The 25,797-nt window shown below is 47.1% G+C and overlaps 1 protein-coding gene across 3 annotated transcripts in view; it reads right to left on the reverse strand.

The window, feature by feature from the left end:
- The window catches only part of cdh4 (cadherin 4, type 1, R-cadherin (retinal)), a 144,229-nt gene that overhangs the window by 62,412 nt on the left and 56,020 nt on the right, over nt 1-25,797 (reverse strand). For 2 of the 3 annotated variants that reach the window (XM_037489826.2, XM_037489824.2), the window contains one exon: nt 21,251-21,274. The exons of the other annotated variant lie outside the window; for it this stretch is intronic. In XM_037489826.2, the coding sequence (XP_037345723.2) occupies nt 21,251-21,274 (24 nt within the window). The remainder of the gene's footprint in view (nt 1-21,250; nt 21,275-25,797) is intronic. 3 annotated transcript variants of the gene reach the window in all.

Consider the following 25,797-nt stretch of genomic DNA (forward strand, 5'->3'; position numbering starts at 1 on the left):
GCACTTCCCATCGGAGGGGATCAAGGCCATGTCAGGGGTTAGCTCCAGTACAGCGAAGGCTATCATGGACCCATTGTTGGCTCGCTGCTCCTTCCCTGATGGGTATACACTTGCTGTGTGAAGCTTGGACTTTGCCTTTCCACCAGCGAGTCACTTCCCACTCATTTGTTTGAGGTGGGAACACGATGCCTTTATTGATCGCTTGGGTTCCCGCCACCCGACGCCGTGAAAGCTCCCTCGACTCATCAATCAGCCAAGGCAACTAATACAAATAATTGGTTTCATTATTGTGAACCCGCACACCTGAAAGGGTTTAAGTTGGTTCCCTCCGGAGGGTCCAAACCAGCCACGCAGATGAGTTTGGTCTGAAGGACGCAGCTACGGGGACTACAGGGACAAACTGTTGTGATCCGGCTGCTGATGCTGTCATTAGGAAGATAGTGGCGTCCGTCAAGCAGCCTTCAGCCGTGAGGAACAGTGTTCCAGTCAAAACAGGAATCAATGCACGCTGCTTCAGGCCTGCAACGGGAAACATGGTGTACTAAGAGTCAAGCTCAGTGGAATAAGTGTTTTATGTGTACATACAGGGTGCCAATGAAATGGATGCTGCAAAGAGAGGAAAAGAATGAGCCGAGTAGAAGTAGAAGAAGAAGAAGAAAAACTATAGCACAGGGGAAGAGAAGTTTAGTTTTTTCACCAGTTCCCAACTGGGGATTGGTGTGGTTTCTTAATATAAATATGTTCAGCTTTAAGTCAATGTCACTGTGTACAACCGTATAGTTAATTGCTTGATTGCAAGTGCACACACTTGTATGGATTCTAGAGTTTATCATAAAAGCCAAAAGAGAATGTTTCATCCCACATTCACACAATGCCAGTTTGAGAGTAGATACTTCAATAAATAAATAATAGGAAAGAGCTTTTCGGAGTGCAGGCCTCCCTTAAAAGCAACACATCTCGGTGTCTTTCAACAGCCGCTTGCTTTGAAGTCGCCCTGTTCCAGAAAATCAATTAAAAACACGACTAATACATTTGCACCCACTTTTCCTCCTAAGAGCTTTTGATGTCCCCCGCGGCCTAACGCGGTGTAATTGCTGAGATCACAGAGATAGTGGCGGGAGGATTTTGACAAGGACCCCTTAGCCGCAGTTTGACGCTTCAAGGGAAGCTCTGACCTAAAGAAGAAACGAAGTTTAAAGAATACCCTCGTCTTCTCCGGCTCTACTGTTTTTGCACACCACCCAAAAGAGGAATCAAACAAGTGACAAATGGCAGAACGTTAAACCTTGTGAATGAGCGGCCCAGTGACGAAATCCTCCACCCGGATGATTTGCGAGTAATACAGGTGTCTCTGGCCCTGCGCCGCATTTCTCATAAGAGTCACCTGGTGGCAGCTATCAGAGAGATCTGCAGCGGTCCGCGAGGCGAGCCCACCTCAGTCCCCCCGTGGGCGGCGACTGAGCCTCGCTGTCTGCTGTAGATGAAGGGAGAGCACGGCAGGAGAGGTTTGGACCTCTACCGGGTGGCGGTGAGGGGGGGGGGGTCGGTCTCCCCCCCGGGGGCCGCGGCGCCAAGAAAACCATTATTCTTATCACTGCAGGACAACTCACCGCGGGGCAGAGAGGACCCTTCTGAAAGGTCAAACGAGTGTGTCTCTCATTGTTTGTTGTCCCCCCCCGCCCCCCCCACACACACATTTCTGCATTTCTCATTAACTGATAATGCATCACTCCTGACCTTGTGATAAAAATACTTTACCCAGAGACGAGTCATTAATCTATAGAGAATCGGGCTGTTTAGGTTATCGGGTGAGAATGGGTGTACGTGTTATATCTCGCAGGTTATGCGAATGGGCTTAATTGCCCTTCTTAAGCGAGTCGCTATGCGCAGTTCTGTGCGTTGACCACTAATAAACGGAATCGCCCCCCCCGCCCTGTGTGTGCAAACCTTTGGGTTTGAAGGCCACAATCCATTTTTAAAAGACGGGTTTTACAACAACGAATTGATTGAGCTAACTATATACTTTCAATTGGAAACTATATAGAACTCCTTAGTTAGCTCAATCAGGCTACATCTTCCATGGAGAAAGCTAGAGCTGCATAACCTTGACACAATTGTACTGGAAGTCATTCGGCTGTATTTGTGGTTTAAATACACAATATTTCCCACATTTCCTGACCTAAAGTGATGTTACCGAGTTTGTAATATCCGTTCGCAAACCCAAACTCCAACTTCTTAAATGTTGTCGTTGCACTCAACAGCCTCTGCTGTCGACGGTAAAGTGCAGGTGTGGTGGACCATCTGCCTCTGGTGACAACTGATCATTTTCAGTATTGTAGGTTGAAAGTGTGCGTCTGTGTTTGTGTCTGCAGCAAACAAGACACAAGAGAGAAGCAAAAAATGTATTTGTATTAAGTAAAATATGTTTAATTATTCTTGGCATCATTAATTAAATGTGGCCTATAATCACAGAGAGGCACTATCACTAAAACAGTTAAATACCAACCATTCTGTTGATTTGGCAACAAAAAGCTTGTTGGCTGGTCGCCAGCCTGGCAAAACCTTACTTTGGGGCCCCTGGAGAGTTTGGCTAAATTTTTGTTTTTTGTTCGAGTCAAAGCTTGAGAATCAAAACCCAACCAGAAATAACTGTACTGAATACAAAACACGACAGCACACTGAGGGCCTGGATTATTAAATTAGCAGTTTAACTGCCCTGTATCCAAGGCGGAGAAGCTCTTTTTTTTTTTTTTTTACTTTGGTTTCTGGACGCGATTCAACGTTCTGGGTTTTACTTTATTCCACTAACACGATTTCCCTGCTCCTTGAGACCAACTGAACGAAAAGAGAGAAAAAAACCCACACATCGCCAACGCGTGCACAGCCAAAATCACCGGTTCAATGCAAAACCGCTCTGGGGAGCGACAACGTTAACTAAACAGATATTTGTGAAAGCCACTGGATGTGAACGAGTTAATCTAAAGCAAATCTACCAAAGCTGGAACGCACACAGAAATGTCAAATAAGAGCCTTTCCAATAAAGTCCTCAGTACTTAGCCGGAAGCCTTTACTCTTCCTAAACACAGGTGAATCTCCTGCTGTGTTGTGTCGTCTCAAGTGTCTCACACATTCCACATCTTCACAATTGCCAGACGTGAAAATATAAAAATTCTCGCCAATGTAAAAATACCGGAATAAATGTGTGAAAAGAAGAATTAATCCTGTAAATCGAGATGTAAACAAAGTCTGCGGCGGAGGAATGTGTTCATCAGGGTCGGCAATCTGCAGGCATTAAAAACAACAAACAAAAAATGAATTGCCAAGCTTTTTATTTTTTTTATTTATTTTTTGTCAGGGGAGGTGCTAAACTTTCCGCATACGGGCTGCGTCTATCGGAGCGAGCCGCCGGCGTCGCTTGTGTCACGGGTCGTTGCAGCGAAACGCGAGCGGTCTGCTAGGAAGAAATAAATCTGCGCCCCCCCACCCCCCCTCCCCCCCACGAGCAGGGAGGTGACGAGGGAGGCAGATGAGGACATCCAGTGCAGGATGAGGGATGGTGGCACCCCAACTCCCCCCTCCCCCCCCTCCCCCTCCTCCCCAGGACACGGCGACGGCTCTACATCGATATCCAGCCACTCCGGGGCCTGAAGTGCTTTGTCAGCACTGTTCAGCTCAGCGTTGCTCCCACTCCCCTGATCACGCTCATAAACCCGGGAGAAGAAAAACAAACTAAAAAAGAATAGTAAGGGGGCGAAACGCCATTTATGCCACGCCAGACAGGAGGTTTTTGCAATTGGCTAAATTTCTGCTAACTATCCACCCGGCGCTTCTTTATCATGTTTGCTGTACGGCCAGGGAAAAACGGAAAGACAGACGGGGGGGTGGGGGGGGGGGGGTTTTGGAGCTTTTCCTCCTTCATCTACCTCTAAACACAAGCACCTGTTAAGTCCGCCCGCCAACTAGATTCTGCTAATCTACCCGCATGTTTACTCAGGTGAAGGCGTGCCGGCACCACCGAAGGCGATGCGCACTCTAAGTGTTTGTCTTCAGAGGTAAATTCACCATGTACTCGGTTTTATATCTTGTGAGATGAATCTCTCCGCTCGCTCTCCTCTCTCTCTGCGTCCAGGCCTTTGACTTTAGCTATCTTGTTTTACTGTTGCCTCTTTACATTTAGCTTCCCCCTCGATCTGAGTCACAGCACAGGCGAGCAGCGAAATGGTCGGCGTCTGAAAGCACGGCCCTGAAGACGTCTTGACGTGCACAGACGGACCGATTGATTTTGTCTGGTGCATTTTCAGTACGGCGGGCCAAGGCTGTAGATCGTGCTCGTGCAGTGTGGTCGTGATGTTAAAGCAGGCCCAACAGTCAACCGTATAACGCACATATGGATGCCTTTGGAAACAGATAAAAGCAGTAGTTTGAAGGATTTTTGAAGGTGAGATGAATGACAGGATCCAGTTTGCTGCACATTGTCACGCTGACGTTTGGGTTTCCATCTGGATGGTACCAACAGAAGCACTAGCATCTTTATTCTAGTATCTTAGCTTTGTGCTGCCTGAGATTAGACAGTAAGGGATGTAATGATAAAGTATTGTTTGAATTAGCAAAAAATGAGGCGTGTCAATAGAGTGTACTTTAACACTTTATTTGGGGTTTGCTTTCAGGTGCTTCCAGGAATTCTCTTTTAAACAATTAGGGAATTTAAAGAGAAATCCTCTTGTTTTGGTCCGGTGTTCAAATGGTTTACACAAATAAAAAGTTGTAGCCTAATTCTCGTGCACCCAGCCAATTACACCTGAGGATTTTTGAGCACCGTTGAGTGGCCCATTATTTTCCGACACACCCAGTAATTGAAGCATAAAAATAAATAATTTATCGGTGGAAAACAAACTCAAATCATTTTGACAGGACTTGTAAAACTGAACTTTGTCTTTCTGCTGTGCACGGGGAAAAAAAGCTTTCATTTACCCCATAACTATTTGTGTGTTCAGCATTTACGGTGCAGCAAAATCCATTAGACACAATTGCTATGTTGGCACGGGTACCGTTTAGGTGGGATAAATAATTTCCTGCACACACAGGCAAATTTGCAGGAATGTCAGATATGGGGAGATGACGAAAATCCAATCTGGAGTGTGCGTTAATATCATCAGACTAGCTTGCTTTAAGCTAGAGAGAAATAGTGTTTTCCCTCAGGACTTACATGATGATGCGATGCATCTAAAGAGGCCTATTAAAGTACTTGCACCAACTCACTTACTTACTGCATGGCTCTCTTTAACATACACACTTTCAGATATATTCTGACGAGCGAGAAAAGTTTAAATAGTAAGATTTTATAATAATATTTTATAAGGTGTGAATCCGGTGAGAGGCGAGAAGGTGTTTAGAACCCTCTGGTATATTGTGATGAAGTATTTCTTGCTGGTTAATGTCAAGCCGGCTCTCATTAAAAGGTGCTATGACATTTTTATTCTCCTTTTAAAAGGAGTGATTCCATCGCCGCCAACTGGGGACCAAATCTCTGCTGCTCCCCATCAGGCAGAAGACAGACAGATTAACTCAATTACTGCCTTACTTGAGTGAATGAAGGAAACAATACATTTCTCATTACAACCTGATCCTGCGTGGGGGCTGCGTAGGAGGAATATTGCAGGTGCGGGAGGAAAGGCAGAGGTGGGGAGGGGGGGGGGGCGCGTGAGGCTCGAAAATGAATTCGATAGCAGCCCGGCGTGTTTGCTGATCCTTTTTTTTTCATGCTCTCTCTTAACTACAGTCTGAGAGCAGCAGAGGGGGGGGGGGGGAGGCAGCGGGAAGACGGAAGGGAGGATAGAGGGCAACAACAGGGATAGACGTGATGGAGTGACAGGCAGGCGGGCGGAGAGGAAGAGGAATGAGGGCGACAGAATGGGGTTCACGGCTCCCATTTGTCAGAGTTAGTTTGCGGCGACGAGGCGGCGCAAAATCAACCAATTTCCACAGTGCTGACACACTCAAACTAATACCCCGCACGGGCCGTTACAGTCAGCCCTGTGTATGAAACACGGTGTGACACATGTGGCGTCTCCATTGTCTGCAGCATCTGTTGCAGGGGGCGCAGATGGCAGCGGCCATCCCCGCCGCCGCCACGCCGCCTCGCGGGAGATGTGCTCCGTGGCGACGTTTCCGCACTGACAGCGGGGTCCATCTGTCATCACATGTCGACGTGTTTCTTTAAACTTCCCTCGCTCTAAGCGTCCGGACGCGGGCCCGCAGACGAGGCGGTCAGCCGCGTGAAGGATGTGCGCGAAAGGTTCACGGCCCCCCCCCCCCGCCCCTCGCCGCGCCAGCGACAACATCGGCGACGCCCCCGAAACCACATCAAAGCTCTGTCAGGCTGCAGGAGAAAGCTGTCGGCGCAGACGCCTAAGCCCTCGCCGCTCTGACTCATGTGAGCTTTTCAAACTCCCTCCGTTCTCTGCTGCCTCCAGCTAGACGCACAGAGAGCGAGAGGAAGAATGAGTCCATCTTCGCTCGCTGTAAACAAAAAGGAATACTCTCTTTGTGGTGGGCAGACTTTCCCCTCTGCGCCGTCTGCCTGCCGCATCGGCCTTCCCCCCGTTTCTTGAATCCTGGGCCCCTCCCCGTCTTCATTTACTCATCTTTGAGTTATTGGCAGATGGAAAAATAAATTGAAGAACGGGGGAGATAATGAAGATATGATGAGGACAAGGCAGGGACAGAGATCCGGGGATATTGAAATCGACTTAAGCGACTCCCACATCTTTTTCTCCTTCCTCGTCCTGAATAGTGATACGTGCTCATTAAAAATTCATCACTCCACTGTGGAAAAAAAGAGCCAACGTCGGCATTCCGGCCGGACTGGGAGACTGCCAGCAGTGTCTGCACCGTCTGCGGCTTTTGGTTTGTGTACGATCAAAGCTTGACCTTTGGGAATCAGGTCCGAAGCACTGAAACCCTAAAATACAGCATACACAGCAAGACTAAGGGTCTACGGCCAGACCAGGTTTTTACAACGCTTAGATGATGAAGCCGCATTTATAACATCTTCACCGTTTTACTCAGCCATGACCTCCAGCACTTCCAGTGGGATCCTGAGGTGAAACGATGTATAATCCCTCCCTGAAGTTCACAGAGGGATTATACACTGGGATCTCTCCCAGTTGGATGAGCCCAGAATACCTCCACAGAGAGGCATGGTAGGTGTGCTGATACCCCAAATGAACTCAACTGGCTCCGTTTAATGAGCTTATTCTGGATATCAAAGCTTCGGAGCCGCACCTGAGGATGAACCCAGATCCCAAAAATGATTGAAGCTTCTCCCCATACACAACACGTTCAATAGAATAACTGATGCTGTTCCAGAATCTTTAATGGAAGAGAAATCGTATCAATAACAGACTAGGATCAACTATGGATGTATGACAAGCTACTTATAAACTAGGCAAAAACATATTTTGGTAAAAAAAATAGTGAAAGGAATAATGAATTGAATTTCATTACTTTTCACAAACGGCCTGCAGCAGATCAACCACTTTGTTCCGCATAAGTCTGCAGAAATGTACACAGACGATGACTACAAGCAATGTTTTGACGCCGTTGTTCTGCTCCATTCATTCTGCACAGAGACACGCCCACACAAACTACAACAACTATTGATTGTCTTTGAGAGTGTTCTCAGATGTGCTCAAGATACAACGTCAGCTATAATGACATTCACAAATACAGGGAGGCAAACAATTTACATAAAATATTTGACAGTCACCTCAACGGGCTGCTAAATTATTGAATATGCATGAATTTGAAGAATTGAGGTGCAATAGACTGCTGGTAGGGCATTTTGAATATATTCATGGGCAGTGTATAAGGGTGAGCTTCATTGTATAATAATTGCAAGAGGATTGGCAGAGTGAAAACTGCACAGACTGCAGCCCTGTAGCAGACGGACGCTGATCCCAGGTGAAAGGCGCACAGTCAGATTTTAATTTCCCAATAAAAAAAGGTCAAACAAACCTGCAGATTTCCTTCCTCAAGGAAAATGTTCAAAGCACGCCGTCGCGTGTGGGCAAGACGCTCAATAGCGTCACTAGTGTTTGAAGAAGAAGCACGGTACTAGTAGTTATAGCACTGTTTATTATGGGGCCATGACAGGAGGAACAATAGGTAAAAAAATAGCGTGGATTGATTTATTGAGAAAGCGGTAGCTGCTGCAGGGAAGAGAACAACAGTTGAGAAAAAGCACAGTGCTTGTATGTGAAAAACAATGTCACTGGGTTTTGTATCCGTGGGGTTGCAATGGCAACAGTGTATGTACTAAAAAATAGTATGGCCTTTATTAGTAGGATTTATAACGTCAAGTTTTACGGTTTAATTCAAACTGAAACAATATGATTGTCACAAACCTGCAACATGTAAGTAAGTGAATGACGACTGGATGGAGGCTATAATAAGGTTGGATGGAGGCTATATGGGATTAATCAACTGAGGTTTTTTTTTTTAATGAATTCTATTGTGAATGTCGTTGTTATAACATATATACATCAAAGTCAAAGGGGAGTTACATTCCATCCGTTGAACCCTCATCTATAGATGTGCATTACATCTGTTTCTTAAGCTGTTAGTGATTTATTTTGGTTATGACATTTTACAAAAAAAAAAAAAAAACTTGTGAAGAACTAGGAAATAAAGACAGAGGTGTCATAAAAATGAAGGAGAGAGAGAGAGAGAGACTTGTAAAAGGAGGAAGAGAGACACAAACAAACAGCGATCATGTATAAATTAAGGACAAGTTGTTCTCCCCCCGAGGAATCGTTGTCATTTAATAGGTCTCCCTTTTTAACGCAAGAAACTGTGGCAGGCTGCCTGGTGCTTCACAAGGGGTTTTGAGGCAAAAATAAAAGGGAAATGGAAAAGGCAAAGAGGACAAGGGAGGATTTAGTGAAAGAGATGAGAGAAGATAAAAAGAACGGGAAGAAAAAGAAAATGAAAGGAGAAAGAATAAAAATGTGCAAGGACGCTGGTGGGTTTGTGATCAGATAAAAATAGATGGGGAGGAAGAGGGATGAAGAGGCGAGTCATGTTCGTGCTGAAATGTGCAGACAGAGGGGCTACTAATGCACCGATGTACCACTCAATAGAATGGCAGGGATTTTTTTTTATTTTTTTTTTACACACAGTGACTATCAAAAGCACTTTTCTTTTACTTTCGAAATGAGTTTGTGAGTTTTGTGCAATGGGTAGAACACAGAAAAAGATCATTCACATGATTAGTGAACCAAACTGTGGATGTGCAACAAGACGTTGTTTTCTTCAAAAGCTTGTGATCCATCTGCACATTGACTGAATGAAACCCAACAGAAGGTCCTTATTGTGGAGCACAGACTGTGGAGAGCTATGTGAGAGCAAAGTGAAATGTTTGACATTCTCCGCTTTCTATGTGCCACACGGACCACAAGAGAACCATAATGTTGCTCTCCACCTACGGGCCTTCAGAATGACGTGACACACAGTTCTTGTCTGGGTGAGTTACATAATGTGGCGGATTTACTTGGTTTTTGTTGGTTTACCAGAAACTTGAAAGTTAGCACAGTTTACGAACATCTTATTAAACATACGTGCATACACTACTGTTGAAAAGCATTGTTCTTTTGTGGTTCTTAAACTTGAATTGTGCACTAAATGGGTTACTGTGGTTAGCCAACATCTCATATTGCTCTCTGGTGTGCTAACACATGAAACACGTTGCAGAGTTTATCGAAATTCCAGTGTTCATGCCGACACCGATGAAGCTGTGATCATGATATGTCACCTTCACAGGGGCAATGGAGGCATTAAGGCATTAAGTTGAGCCAAGTCCCTATGATGTCCCTGAAAGGTCTCTCCACGAGCCCGACTGTGTGACGCCGGCTATAGACGACTATAATTGTGCGTTTTTTCTTGACGTCGTCCTAAAGTGCTCAGTCAAACATTGGATTGTCTTCTTGGCCCCTGCATGCTGTCAGACAAACACTAAATGTCCCCGGGAAATACGCGGACATGTCATCGATGAGATCATCGGCTGCCGCTCGCCGCGGCTAATCTCCCCTCGACCAGTGAAGGACGCGATAGGCTGCGTGATCACAGGCTGCCTGTCTGCCTCCACGAGCTGTGCGTGCGCGCAGCAGCAGTCTGCGGCGTGGAGCTAATCACTTAACAGGTCCGCAGAGGGAGCGGCGAGTGTGTGTGTGTCTGTGTGTGTGTGTGTGTGTGTGTGTGTGTGTTGCGAGCGGCGCAGTGGATGACTGAAGGGTTCTGGCAGAACGAGGTCACTCTGTTCTACCAGGTGAATTTGTGTGTGGGGCGGACAGGCTAAGGAGGTGTGTTGGCGTGTTTGTCTGTGTGTGAGCGCGCGCAAGTGTGAGTTTATGTATGAATGGCTGCATTGGGATGTCTGGAAATGCTAAATATGTGGGGGTTTGATTTTTGCAGTTTTCACGACAAAATATAAATATAAAACTTAAATCGTCGGTTGCAACTTCTCAGAGAAATCGTAGAAATTCTGCACCTTTAGCAGATGCTGTGAGTCTGGTAATGTGGCAGCAGTGTGGCAACCTACATGCAATCTACTTACAAGACAGTGGCAGGTGAAGTAGTGAGTGCCTGTGAGCTGATAAAGTATGAAACTAATTGGTTACTATTTCAGCCCGTGCCACTTAAGAAGCGCCGGAACCTTCTATGGTGCGACGCGGCTTATTCCTTCGTCTACGTCAAGGCTGTTAAAGCGTGCGCTTTTGAGCCCCCGCCGGGCAAATGCTAGCATGCAATGAAATATACACAAGCAGCCAATGTGGCCCTGTGCAGGCGCAGCCAGTGATGTGATGTGAAACGCTGTGCTGTTTAACGAGTGTCTCCGGAGAGGGCAGGTACGCGTCTTCTGTCCCTCCAGCCACCAAAGAGCAGGACCCTTCTCTCTCAGCATCATTAACTCCTGCAGTAATGATCACAAATACGCCGGCGCGTGTCGTCGGGTTAAAGCGGCGTTTCCTCGCGTTGAGCCTGAAATAAATGCGAAGATCATGGAAGAAGACGTCATTCACGGCGCCATTTATTAATTGAGAAAACTGTTTTTTTGTTACATATCGTCAGCAAGATATGTAAATTGCTAAGGTGGACTGATGGCAAGAACACAAAAAAAAAAAAAAACTGCAAACATCTTTGCAGGAAGGGGATGTTGTTGCACTTCATCATACTGTTAATGAGTGACTAATAGAGGAGCTGTTTTCATAAATGGCCGTACGGGCCGTGTCCCAGGACGGCACCTTTTACCGTTTGATTAATCCGCTTCAAGGTGTCTAGAAGCCCTGTCTGTATTTGTTGCCCTACAGGGTGCATTTCATTTTTCCTGCTTCACACAAAAAGGCCTTCATTTATCACACCCCGGGCCTGAAAAAGACACCTGTTGCCTTGCTGGCTACGGGGGGGTGGGGGGGGGGGGGGGGGGGGGAGGGAACAAAAAAGGAGAGCCTGAGGGAAAACCGACGTTCACCGTGCTCCGGCCTAAAATACTAACCAGGCGCCTCCTGCTGTAAACCTGCTGATGGTGGCGCCTTCTATACAGACGGAGGGAGGATGCGCCCCAATCCTCCACGGACGGCGCCGCCCTACTTGTGCGGAGGTGACCCCCCCCCCCCCCCCCCCCCCACGTGTTCTACATGGCCCTGACATTCACCGTTGCTATTTATTAGCTCGCAAAAGGGCGTCCTTTTGCCCGGGAGACTGCGTGGCGCCTGTTTTTAGCAGCGGGGGGTTGAAGTAAAGCCTGATGTGTTCTGCAAAAGGTGAACGCGCAGGTGCCCCGAGTGGAGTTAACCCACTCGGCAAGTTTTAAACTAGGCTGCGAGCTTCGAAGGCGTACGACACACACTCACTCATTTTGGGGTCCAATGGGGAGATCTTTCGAATACTGGTCTACTCCTTGGCCAAGTGATTTTGTTGAGTAACTAAACTAGTGGTGTGTGCACAGATAACCAGCTGCCTACTCCAACTTTGTTTTTTGAATATATATCAGCTTGGTATGGATCTTTTTGAAAGACTTAGAACATGGAGAGAATCCGATGCCAGTGTTTAATCAATGAGCTGAATGCCTCACTGCGTGAACGGGACTGTGATCATTATTTTATGTATAAGGAAACACCAGGTCAGATTCTCCTTCCTCACTTCCTAACAAATAAATATGAGAGAATGTACTGATTTTGTACGTCATAAAACAACGGTATCTGATACATAAACCAGCAATTTCTGTCAGTATTGGCTCATTCTCTGATATGACTTTTTTGACTGAATTTGATGTTTTTATTCTGAAAAAAAAAAACCTTGCTCTCTTTTTCTCTCTTCAATTTAAATGCAGCAGAATTGCATGCGCCTCTGGCTACATGCAACCAGGTGGGCTTTAGCATGGGAATCGGGTGCCTGAACAGAGACACCTTCAGCAATCCCTCACTGCTGATTCTTTCGTTTCTCTCTCTCCAAAGTAAGGTTACCACTTAGGCTCGCAGTCGAGCAGAGAATTAGGGATTTAATCAGAACGGAAGATAGCCATCTGTTCTGCGTTTGGGATCAAATGCGGAGGACGTAGGTTGGCAGTACTCATTAAGTGCTGTTGTGCTGAATAAGGGCCCTTGGGATTTATTAGCGGTTCTTTTTAGAAATGCATGACATTGACAAGAACTACCGCAAAGATCTACCTTGGTCTGCGGCCGTGGACGCTCTCGCTCAGTGGGCCGGCCCTCGCTAACGCGGAGTCCATCCTCCAGGTGGACGGTGGAAGCAGCCTCCCTGTCAGGAAGCATTCCCCTCGCTTCCCTCCCCATTTAATGATATTAAAGGCCATCTATCTAAGCAGTCTCTTTGTTGTGCTGGTAATCCACCGGTACATGATTACACCGGCTGGATGTACTGACACGAGCAACGACAGCAGACATGGTCAATGGACTCCAGGTGAACTTTTTATTCCACTTCAAAGCACCAAGGTTGAGCAGAGGACTCCTTCCTATAATGAAGAGGAGATAGTTAATCTAGCATTAACGCCTGGCTTCCCATGAGGAAGCACCGTGATTCAGGGAGGTGTGAGGGGTCGTCAGTATGCAAACACACTCAGACACACACACACACACACACACACACACACACACACTCTGCGCCTCTCCCTTTTCTTCTCTCTTTCTCCATGGTGATACAGACACACCACAGAGGGCTCTTGAATGAAAGGGGCGTCAAACGGCCATCGATTTCTAATGGGGAACTTTCAGGATCACCATGGGGCTCGGCCTGAATCACGTCTGTGCGTCGGTCAAGGACGCCGCGTGTGGGAGCATCAACCGGAGCGCTCTCTCGCTCTCTCTCTCTCTCGCTCTCTGCCAGGCACCAAATGACCCGCCGCAGCGGGACACAGGGATCAGAGAGCAGTGGGAGTCTCCTTTTCATCTCTTGGGGGGGGATTAGCGCTCCCTCAGGAGAGGAGTATACATCTGTGTGTGTGTGCACTGTGTAACGATCCGGGAGAAGTATCTACCTTTTTGCCACGGGCTACACACTTCCTGTTTCTGCCGTACGCGGAGAGTCTCCCCCAAGGCCACAGAAGTATGAGGCTCCAAAGGCAAGGGAGAGATGAAGGAGAAGACATTCTCCTGAGGCGGGTTTTCTTAAAATAAACATGAAGCTCTGTTGGGCTGTCTTGCTCCACTGTCGGTTGATTATCTTTAAAATATTCAGCGTGTAACACTGTTCAAAGCTCCCCGTTATGTTTCGTGGGGGGGAACCCATTTGTAGGAAGCAGGGAACACACTCACTGTGACACCAACAAGCGCTGAAGAGAGTGCTATCCGTGGTAATCCTAGTACAGGCATTAAACATGCATGGGGAGAGCTAGGGCTCCACTGGACTGTATCCACTCAGTTGTATCGATGCCGCAGCAGCACCATCGGTCAGAGGGGGGGGGGGGAGGGGGGGGGGGGGGGGTGGGGTGGTACGGTGAGGCGAGGAGCCCTGTGGGAATAACGGGCATTGCGTGACGGTCTGGGTGGATCCCGGATCACAGTAAGCAACACCTCCGGTGTCACACGCCAGCTCACCGCAGCAGAGAGAGAGAGAGAAAGAGCAACACACACACACACACACGCTCCTAACCTGCCTCGCCTTTATTCCTCTCTCTTTGTCTCTCTACTCTCTTTACACACACACACACACACACACGCAGCCGAACCTTTCCGTAATTCATTTCTGCCCCACTTCCCCCTCGTCTGAAGCGCACGTTCGGTTCTTCTGAAGTCAAAAACCAAGAAGGAGAAGGACTCCCGCTGCGCGCCGTGTCCCGGCTACAAAGAATAACCACTCGCACCATCCAACCCTGCAAAGCTGCCTGTCTGCACACATCCAGGTGCTTAGTCTCACGCAGAGGCGGTTTAGCGAGATTTATGTCCAATTACAACCATCCCAAATGCGAAATACATCATATCGTATCGCCCGTTTGCTGAACAGAAATCGGACAGCTTGCATTTGTGCTCATGGGAAAGAGTGATGACAGCGTTGTTTTTTTTTTCCCCCACTCGCGTCCATACATCACCGGCAGCAAATTCACAACTGCCCAACCCCTCCGATAACAGCAGAGGCCCTATTTTCACACAGTTGAACCGCTACATTATTAAAAGCAAACCTGGCCTCGGCGCCACTGAATGCCCTGGCACGGCCGTCCAACAGCACCGAGCAGCGGGGGCGCCTCATAAATGACTAACGGGAGTCACGTTAACATTTGGTGGAAGGCCAGGCTGAGGGCAAGATGGAGAGGGGGGGGGGAGACCTCAGGAAGCACCGGAGGCTGCCTCCGGTCTCGTAAAAAAAAACAAGCAGCTGATTAAAGTTTGATTTCCGCTGGCCTCGTTTCTCCCACCTGCAACCATGGCCGAGCGGAGCTACAAGAAACGTGGCGTGGCGGTGAGAGCAGGGGTGAAGAAAAACAACACGAAGTTTGCACAGGCGCTGGTTGGAAAGGTTGAGTCGGCAATATGCCGCCTTTCCTCCTGGCCCTTAAAGGGAAAAGATACGTGGTGCGGAACAGTATGAAAAATAAATGGGGGAATTTTTGCAATAGGGCATTGAAGGATGATGGAGGATGAGGGAACAATGGAGTCATTTTGGACAACAACAAATACTGCGTATAGCTCATCTCAACAAACCGTAACACATTAAACGGGTTACTAGTGTTTTTCAGTATTCCAGCACACACCTTGCTAGTTAATTAGTTAGTGAATAAATTGAAATAAACAAATTAACCAAGCAATCTGCACCAGAACATTCTGCATAATGTTGATGCAGCATGCTAGCAATTCCTAAATAATTGCCGAGGCTGATGGAAAGGCGATTAGTTTAGCAGGTACATTTTTCTAAACCAAAGATTTGAGACATTTTGTCCTCATAACGGCTTTGCAAAAAATGACTCATCTTCTGTCCGTGCAAAATTTGGAAAATCCAATAGTCATGCCATTAGCAGGTTTGTGTAGCACCGTGAACGTGAATTACTGAATATGGATCGGAATTTATTCCGGTCACACACAAACAGATGAATGCAAAAAGTGCTGTAGATTGGAAAAGGGATTTTGTGTAAAGTGCAGGAAATTGCTGACAGAAGTAGATGTAGATGTAGACGAGGCCGACAGACGGCCGAATTCACTGTAATTAAAAACAAAAATGTATCTCTGTGGACCCACGGCGATTACGACTATTATCTGTAATTCTTTTTCATAAATGACCATATGTTGCCCCGCGTGCCTGGGTCACAGGTGGATTTTGAAATGCGCTCTTTGGTACGACGTGAGAAGAAGTAGCAGCTGAGTCACTAGGGGGCAAAAAAAATCATCGAGTGCTAGTTATAAGTGTGAAAAGTACGCCTCCTCTAACTTCCACAAAACCGCCTGTTTCATTTAGTTTTTTTTTCCAGGCAGAATACTTTCCAGCAGTGGTCCCTGACCACCGGGAGGGCAAAAAAAAGTTGGGGGCCTCTGCTTCACAGCGTGTGTCACAGTTCTTCTTCTCTCGCCTAAAAGAGTGGCAATACTTTACATTGCGTTACATTTTAGCCCTGGAGTCAGGGCCTAAGCCTTAAGAAAAAGAAATAAATAAGAAACATATATTTTTTGGTGCTTACCACGTTAACTAACTCGCTGAACATTGGTGAATTCTGCTCCTTTTATAAGCTTTCAAGTGCAGAGGAGAAAAAGTATCACGTTGTTAATGAAAACAGGCCCGAGTGCGGTTTGACGTGCTCCTCACATCACATCTGCCAAACACTAAACTTGGTTTAAATGATTTAGTTTGTCAAGTTAGCGTTGATGAAGGAAAGTGAGGTTTGGATAAATGTCAAGGAAACAGGAACTCAGTGGGTTCTGTCAGCTGGGATGTTGACATGCGCCGCATGCAGGCAGCTCCCGTACTCATTTTATAGAAGTGGCAGATTAGTTCCTATGACCTAAAATGTCAGACATGCATGAATACACATGTACCCATCGACCCCCGCTAACGCACACCGATGCAAGACGCTTGCTCATTTGCACACGCATGCGATCTTCAGAGTAGGTGCGTGCTGTGCAAGTTACACACAGAGGTGGTTGATGATTGACAAGCAAATTGTTCCCATTTGACAGAGAAAAGAACCAAACGCACCAGTTTAAAAGCCACAGAAACCGCCTAAGCATACTTCACATGAACGCAAACGTGGGTATTTCGTACGCCTCTGAGGAGCCGAACATCTGAGGTAGAATGTGTGTTAAAAAAAAGCATGCTTTTTTTTCCCCCTTCATTTTAAAAGAAGAAGAAAACCCGGGTGCCAATCACCGAGCGTGCCTCTTTGTGGGTCCAAGCCTCATGCAAACGTCAGCTCGGTACCACAATACAATTCCAACCCAGATCTTGAAGGATGACACTGTTCCAAAGCTGCACAAGCTTTGCTATGGAGGGAAGGAGGCGCCTTTCTGTTAAAGAGACATTGCAAATTGGTAGCAGGCAGTGCCGATTGCCTTTAATAATGGTCTAATTTGTGTAGGGATTTACCCAGAACAGCTTTGTCTCACGGCTCCTTCATGTTTTTGTGCTGTCCAGGCTTGTTGCAGAGAGAACGCCAGGATGTGCCTGTGAGATATATATATGTATATATATATATATAGTCAAGGGAAGGAGAGAGAGTAGAAAGAAGGAACAGTAGGAGGCAATGATGGAACGGAGGGATACTAAAAGTGTGCCCCGCCATTTCCTGTTCCTCATAATACCACATAATCTCGGTATAATTAAACTCAGGAAACGTGGCTTCATTAGTCCCAGTCCGGGTGTTAAAATGGGTGTTTAAATGAGTACAAACTAATTGGTCAAGCACACACCGTGGCTGAAATGAAACGCAGAACGGGGGGTGCAAAGCAGCAGCGAACTATGCAGAGACGGCTCTGGCTCCGAAGAGGACGTTTGGGTTTTCGGGAGGTGAAGTGAGAGCCCACTGCGGGTCACAGCGGTGTGGCGAGGTGAGCACAGAGCTTGCAGAGCGTATGATCTCCTCCGGAGCTCAGCACAAAGCCTCCTTTGGTTCCAGCAGGTTTGTCTGTCTGCTCTCATCTGCATCACAAAAAAATAGTGTCCCTTTCTCTGGAAAAAACACTGATCGAGTCTTAACCTTTTGAAACATGTAATCCACAGAGGAGAGCCGGACTTGTAGCCATTAGGCACAGTCCTCCGGGCCTCGACCCCCCCCCCTGCACGCTCAGTCCTCGTAGCCAAAGGCCGTCGCAAAGCTTGTTCCCATGAAAATGGTATGTCTTAAATTGGGGGGGGGGAATAAGAGCTCCTCGCTAGAGACAGGCTGCCATTTTTACGCTCGTTTATTTCCTGCTTTGCTTCTTCCTCTCTTTCTTTGCACATACTAACTGCAAAAAACATCTGCCATACAGGTCCTGTGTGACTTTACTTCAAGAGCTTTTAGTGGCTGTCTTCATCAGCTCAAGATCTGCTGCAGAAAAACAGCTTTAATTAGTACTGAGGGGGGAAGAGAAGCTGAAGGGGGTCGCAAGCTTCGCCACATTTTAGATTAAATCTTTGCAAATGATCAAAAACTGCATTCCACTCAGCTTCTCCTTGGCAACGACATTCAGTGCCAAACGTCTCAACATTGTCTCCTTTGTGTATTAAAACACGTAAACGTTCAGATTATTAAGTAAGGCTAGGCTACCCTTCACATTAACGCACGTTAGAAAGCAGCAGCAATGAAACAAACTGTGAACCACATCGCTCATGTCACTGGCTCTCAGGGTTGCATGCAGGTCAAATCAACCTGTCCAGCATAAAATTGCCAAATAGTAACATTTCAAGCCGCCCTGGCGACATATCCCTGAGCCTCGGATCTACTCGACTACGCAGCGTGCTCCGCAGCGAGAAGGATTCAAACCGAAAAAATGTCAGAACACTGTCGAGCAGCGTTCATGATCTTGTGCTACAAGGGGAAATGAAACTCAGCAGACTGCAGTCTCATCAATTCCAGCAGGCAACATCGCCATTTCACCACGGCCACTCGGAGAGCTTAGCAACAATTGGGCAGAAATGGGCTCTGTGACACACCAGAGGAAACGAGGGAAGGCCCCCACTCCGTTTTCCGCCTGTTTTGCAGGGCTTGTCTGGGTTCTTCGCCGCTCTCCTTGTTTCAGCGGGGCTTTGAACATTAACTTTTTTGTTGCCCCAGCTTTGGAGACATTTCACAGGCCATTAGCTGCTCTGTTAGCCCTAACCACGACTCGAAACCCAGCAAAGAGAGGAAGGGAGGGGTGGGGGGAATCACAGAGTGACTACACGTAAATACATTTTTCTGCCGGTGTAAATTGCTGCACAAGTATTCATTTTACATGTGGATGTAAAAATATAACAGACTGGTAAATAGAGTAACTGGCTTTCCTGTCAAGTTAGCTTAGACCTGTTTGAAGCATGCTTCTGTTGTACAGTTACTGTTACTTTGGCAACCGGCACATTGAAGGATCATCAATCAACACATTGTCGTGTTCTTTGCTTGATCTGCAGAAAAAGAATTGAAGCTTAAAAACAAGAAGCCGGTTGGCAGGGACCCCCACCCCCCCCCGGAGCCTTGAGGTGCAGGCTTATTGATTTTTGTTACCTTTGGACGGAGCCTGGCTAGATTTATTTTCCAGCTGTGCTAAGCCAAGTACGGACCTGAGAGTGGTACAAATCCACTCATCTTAATCCTTGTAGAAAAGCATGAAGCAGCATCCCCAAACTATTGCTTAAATACATTTTGGCTGGATTTGGGGATTTCAGAAACGATGTCGCTGAGATAAAAGTACCCGCAGAATAGTTCATTTGACCATTAAAACCACATTCATATGAAACAGCAGACAGAAAACCGCATAATCTTGAACATGATCCCCGTTGCCCCAATAAAAAGAAGAACGAAAAGCATTTTAAAACACCAGTAGAGATCAGAGCTTAAAGCGAATGGTCAGAATATTGCAGCTTAATCAGCAGCACACGCACCATTTGGTTTATAGTTTGCCAATGTGCGTTGCAGTTTGGCCAAGGCAGAGTTAAGGGGGTTTCCAGTGCATTCGACGGGGTTGAACAATTTGCACGGCTGGCAGAAAAACCCATAATCAATCCGAAGACTATAGATAAGGGCCCTAAAACCAGCCAAGCACAGCGTTTTTCTCTTATCGCAATTACAGCCTGCCCTCCTCAGGTACAGCCAATTAAGCGCTGAGAGGACGCGCCGGCAGCCACTTCACGCGGAGGAGGCCTATCGGGCGATTTTCAAAAACGCACCCCTCCCCCCCCCCCCCCCCATCGCTGCGGACGGGGCAGAGAGGAGCTCGTTGAGCACCCGGAGACGAGAGGAGAAGCTAGGCTACAGTTTTGTGGTCTAGACAGTTTTTACCCACCGCGGCTACTTCGTCGCTCCCTCCCTCCCCCCCCGCCCCCCCGCCCCCCCGCCCCCCCCCCCCCCCCCCCCCGTTATCCGTCAACGCACACGTAGGAAAAGAGAGGACGCGCGGCAGCGAGTGACGAGCAGTCGGCTCGGGTGGCTGCCCGCGTTTCATCAAGGGCGCCAAGGGCACGCAGACCTTGCCCTGACACCTCCTCCTCCTCCTCCTCCTCCTCCTCGTACCCCCCCCCCCCCCCCCTCACCTCGCCTTTGAATCCATTGGTTACGTCGCTCTTCTTTTTCTGCCTTTCATTGCAGGACATCATTCACATTTTGTGACTGCTTAGCAGCGCAGAACGGGGAAAGGAGGTGTGGGAGGAGGGGGGGAGGGAGGGGGGAGGGAGGACTCATGCGTGTGTTTTAATGTGAGCGCGGTTAAGAAAGGCCGAGACGAGGTCAAAATCAAGGATAACCCTCGGCGTGAATACAAAATCTTCACCTTTTGTGACTTTAATTCCCGTCTCTTTGTTCAAATTTTGCAAAAGTGGTAAAAAAAAAAAAAAGAATTAAAAAGCGCCATTCTGTCGGGAAACTTGGCAATGAAAAAATGGAGCACACAAGCTTCTGTGTGCCGTGGATCACTATCTTCTCCGCCAGCGAATCGGGCTTAACCGAACACACACACACACACACACACACTTCAAGACCTCAAGTGCTTGATCTGAACCACCACTCAACGCTCTTCTCCCGCTCGCCACACTTTGAGATTTCAAAGCCCAGACACCCAGCGTGTGGGGTTTTGTCTCCACCCGTGTGATGCGGCCACACCAATTTAGCTCCACAATGTCAACCCTGCAGCGTCGACCGTCTTGGAGCACAGAGCGAGTGGAGCGGGGCCGCTTCTTGACTCGCGCTGATAGCATGTACAGTGCATCTGGGCACACACATTTTAGATGCCGTTCCACTGGCATTTGGAATGAGACAAAGAGAAAAATAAGGCTCTTTATCGAATGCTATTAGAGTAAAAAGGGGGTAAATTGACTAAGTAGGTTGATGCAAATTGTGTGCAGAGGAAAATATGCTAATTTCAAATTGATGTGATTGGCCACATGGGTCTGTGGATGCTGCTTTCAGTATTGCCTTCGCTTGTTGTTCTCCTCCCCCGTTTCAACATTTGTCCAAAACATGCGACGCGATGGGAGAGGAAAGAAGCTTCCTGGTGAAACGGTGTTCGTGGCTCAGCACTCCCCCGCGGAAACCAACATCTGTAAAAAAAACGGTTCGGGTGGCTCTAGCGGCGGACGTACTCACCGCGTTCACTGGACAGGGTGGTATCTGTCAAGAGGGAGGAAGAGAGAGGGAGACAAAAAAAAAGGGGGGGGGCAAGGGGAAAAGGAGAGAGGATGATGATTAGTAACTTCATATAAAAGTCAAAGCCAAGACACAGAACGGATCGAGTTCTGAGGATTATTGGGTTGTCGCAGGCAATAGCCGGGCTTGTGACTTACACAAAATGCGGGGGGGGGCTACTGTCGGAGAAAACCTGCTGTCACAACTGCGTAGTCGCTCACATTTGTCTTTGTCTATTACCCAGGCAGCACCATTTAACCAGACTGCGGTTTGTTTTCTCTGCTGCACTCTGTGTCATTGCCCCGAGCCGTGGGATTCATCATTATCTTCAAACCCTTCTTGTGATGTCTTCATTGCTCTTGTGCTCACTCAATGAAGACACAAGACTTGCAGGATGTTGCACTCGTGTACGTCGTCGTGGGCTCATTCGGGTCATGGCCCCACTGCCGGGCGACAGAAAGAGGAGAGGCCCGCCCCTCGTCGAGGCTCCACGCGTCCTTCTTGCGTCCTCCAGCAGAGTTGCTCAGCCAGATTTGATCAGAGGCATTTTTTTTGTTGCATTTATTGGTCAAAGCGTTCATCTAGATAGCCTTGAAGATAACTGCGACTTTGAGAAATGCCCACTCTGATCAATATTGGTTTTCGAGCATCGTGAATCCCAGCAAGCCATGAATATTTCACTCAATTCACAAAAAGTTTGTAAAAGACATTTTTTAGCTTTAATTGTGCCCAGTTCTAAGCCACCTAAAGGCCTGGTTCAAGATTTTTATTTTTCACATGTTCATGATACACAGAAGATGGTGGGGCCTGCCAGTGAAATGGACGGTATGGACTACTTAGTCAGAGACAGAGGACATCTTGTATGAGCCCATATCTACTATTAAAACAGAGCAACGTGGTAATCTAATTAAAATAGCCTTGGAAAAGACATCGTCGATAACCCCGTGTTAATCATCAAAACAATCCGAAAAGCCTAAATTCTACTGAGCAGGCAAACCTCAAGTTGCCATACGTGGCTTTGGGTAAAATGTTTCAAAGTAAGACCCAACGGGATAGATGGTTATAACTTTAATATTTTTGTTGCAGCACCACCATTGCTAATTAGCAAATGTCAGCATGCTAACAAGTGGCATACAAGGTGAACATTGAACCCGAGCCACCATCATCGTGTCAACATGGTGGTTGTGAGTGAACGTGCCTTCATGCTGACAATGAGCCGAGAGCAGCCTCACGGAGCTGCTGCTGCTGGGGGGGGGGGGGTGGGGACTCCTGGTCCTGTTTCAGTTTTAATCGAAGCACAGGGTGCCGTCAGGAGATGTTTTAGTGGGTTTGCTGAATGATTACACACCTCCTCAGAGGATGACATTACCTCTAAATGGGAACCTTGCAGCGAGTGGGGAAAATGCCTCATAACCCACGTAATCACCACTTGAAAGCTGTCATGAACAGTTTCCCCACGCGACAGCTTTGTTAAATGGTGCTGGGCAAAAGAAATATGGCTTAGTTAGTGAGTTGGCTTTTGGCCCTGGTTTGTTTACATTGACATATCCTCCTTTTGACAAATAATATATCCTCTAGTCATTTAAAAAAATGAGCACTATCTGTTCTCAGGAGACTGGGTTGAACTAATGTCTCAGAAGTAAAAAAGCCTGTAAAGGTTATCTGCTGTATTTGCTGCAGGCTGACCTCGACTGAAGTGTCTGCTTGATTATTACAAAATGAATATAAACACATACCCTGTTTGAAGAAAGATCGGTGAAACCTAATCAATTAAGTGGAGGCAACTTTTCAAACATTTCTCATTTTTCTGATTTCATATTGATTCTCTCCGGTTTCTTTGTAAACTTCTGAGCTAAAAAGGATACAGCCGTTAAGATCAAAACGAGGCCTACATGCCTATGTATGAATCCATTCTAGTTCATCTCTAAATCCCCTGCACTTATTTACTAAGAGGACATCACTGTCTAAATAAGAGTCTCCAATCCCCCTCTCGCTGTATAAAGCCACCCCCCCGATCTATCCCAACAGAACTTCGCTCCACACATGTTCAATTATTCATCTCCCTCTGTTAAGAATTCAGCCTTGCTAGCACTTGCCAGTATCCCCCCACAACTTGGCAGGCAGGCTCATATCTGGCATATGGTGCAGAGCGGTCCTGCCTCTCCTCTCTTCAGTTGGCCTGCTAGCACTCCGGAGCAGCACAGCAACAACACACACACACACACACACACACACAGTAATGATGCACAATGTCTGTCAGTTTTGTAACTGAGACCCCCCCCCCCTCCCCCCCCCCGCTCACTATTGGAATACTGGAAGTATTTTGATGAGTTTCCCATTAAGGTGCAGACTTAAACGGGGGTTTATAAATGTTAAAATAAAAAGGAGTTGGGCGGAGCTTTACTAGCACTTTATGGAGGTCACCTGCGGGATGGAGCATTGGGTGACTATGGTTGTGTCCGCCGCCTTTTGTTTTTTTCGGGAGTGATTCGTGACATTTTATTTTGCTAATGTAATGGCCTGCCCAGGAAGAATGAGCGTGAGCACAGCGAGCACCTGACAAAAAAAGTGCACGGCACAGCGGGTAGAGCCGTCATATTTCCCATCTTGCTCAGTGGACTAAGGGTTTGGACACTTAACAGCATTTTTGTTATGTTTTATTTATTTTTGTTAAGTTTAAAAGAACTGGGTTTTTGCATTGTTACAGGGTTGGTGCACTTAACGAGGCCAATTAAGGAAGTCTCTGTTCGTTGAAGGAAAGAAACTTGAATTCGGAAGCAAAGACATTTTAACATTTCGACAACGCTGCTCTTGTTGTTTTTAGCTGCTTCACCACCCGGGCAGGTGGAGCAGAGATGGTGGGAGGGCCGAGAAGACGTCGCTCAAGCTGAGCATCGACACCCACCCCTTCCCCTGAAGACCTCCAATTAAAAAGCACCCGCTCTAGCTGTACGTGGGATGTCCATAGTCAAAGACAGCGCTTAATAGACCGTCTTTACTTTTGTACCATTCACAGGTGTAAACAGTACAATGACTTCTTTTGGTTTTGGGCCCACGGGGTTCATTGTCCCACTGTTCTAAACCTTCATACTTTTCCTTCTGCCGTATGGAGATGTACATCTGTCTGTCTCCATGGTAACGTTGTGACTATTACATCTCGTGGATGGAGTTGTGTACCGGATTGACAAGCTTCTGTCACCATCGTCAGCAGTCATTACAGAAATAAAACATCATTACTGCATCGCAAATCCTCGATGGAGCCTTCCGTTGAGGCTGAATAATGACCAGGTAATGTCGGCTGAATGCTCCCTCACATCCATTATGAAGATGACGTCACACACGGTATCTAAACGATTTTTCTGATTTTAATCACAATGGTGTTTTTATGTTTGCTGTTAAAACCGTCCTTCCTAATATCACTGGCCATGCTGGTAGCAAACAATCAACTGTAATGAAACAGGCTGCATGCTGGGAAAATGGTTGATGTACGTAATTAGCGGCGGACTACAAGTGCACTTGTAGGTGAGTGAAGACGCACACACACACTGATCTGAAAGGTGGTTCTTTTTTCCATCTCTGATAGCTAGCTGCTGCATTGCCCGGAGGTAAAGAAAAGAAAACCCGCTAAAGCTTCCATATTCTGCCACCCATGGATGGAAAAAGCACATCAGTGGGACAAGCTGATCTTGCGCAGCTGGATGAGTTGAAACACGATTGCATTTTAGATCACGGAGACACGGAACTACTTCCCCAGCAGCTGTTTGGCAAATAAAATCCTATTCTCGATCTAATTTAGAGAACATTAAAAGTGCAGCACCTAAAAATCTTAAATTTCGACATGACTTTCCAATCCCTTCCAAACACAGAACCGCCCGTCGTCTTTGTCCCCGATTATTGATCGGCTGTTTGAGTCAATACATGAACTCTGCATCGAGTTCGAGAGGCCGTGCGCCAGCCTCGCACTAAAAAGGCAGTACGAAATGTTCAAAACAACCAAGCGACGCGTTGAACTCTCGCGCACCTCGGCGCCGCCCGGCCCCGTGAAGAGTGTGCGAGGACCGATGCGCCTGTTGGCGTGCCGATGCCCACTGGTGCCACGTCTTCCTGTTGCCCTTGTTTTCCGACTAGTAACCGCGGCGCTTTTTTTCAGCTAATAAATAATACATTTAAGTCGAATCAAATTGAACAAATGAGTATGTCTGGAAAACTATTAATCAGAGCGCAAACGTGTATTTACAAATATAACACTGGCACAAACAATCAATTATTCATAAAGTGAATACCGGGTAAGTGGGCTTCTTCCCGGGTGAGACGCTGCCATAATTGGAGTGGGACTACAGGAGTGCCGGCTGGCGTGTGTGTGTGTGTGTGTGTGTGTATCATTGGCTGCATGTGTACCTATGTGTCTATGTGAACTCACACACACACACACACACACACACCTCCCCATGCGCCAAACTTCCCCCAAACACGACAAGAGCAGGCAGTCGGCTCATTACTGCCTAATG

The sequence above is a fragment of the Pungitius pungitius genome, chromosome 8 (assembly GCF_949316345.1).
Source record: "Pungitius pungitius chromosome 8, fPunPun2.1, whole genome shotgun sequence".
Classification (NCBI taxonomy): Eukaryota; Metazoa; Chordata; class Actinopteri; order Perciformes; family Gasterosteidae; genus Pungitius; species Pungitius pungitius.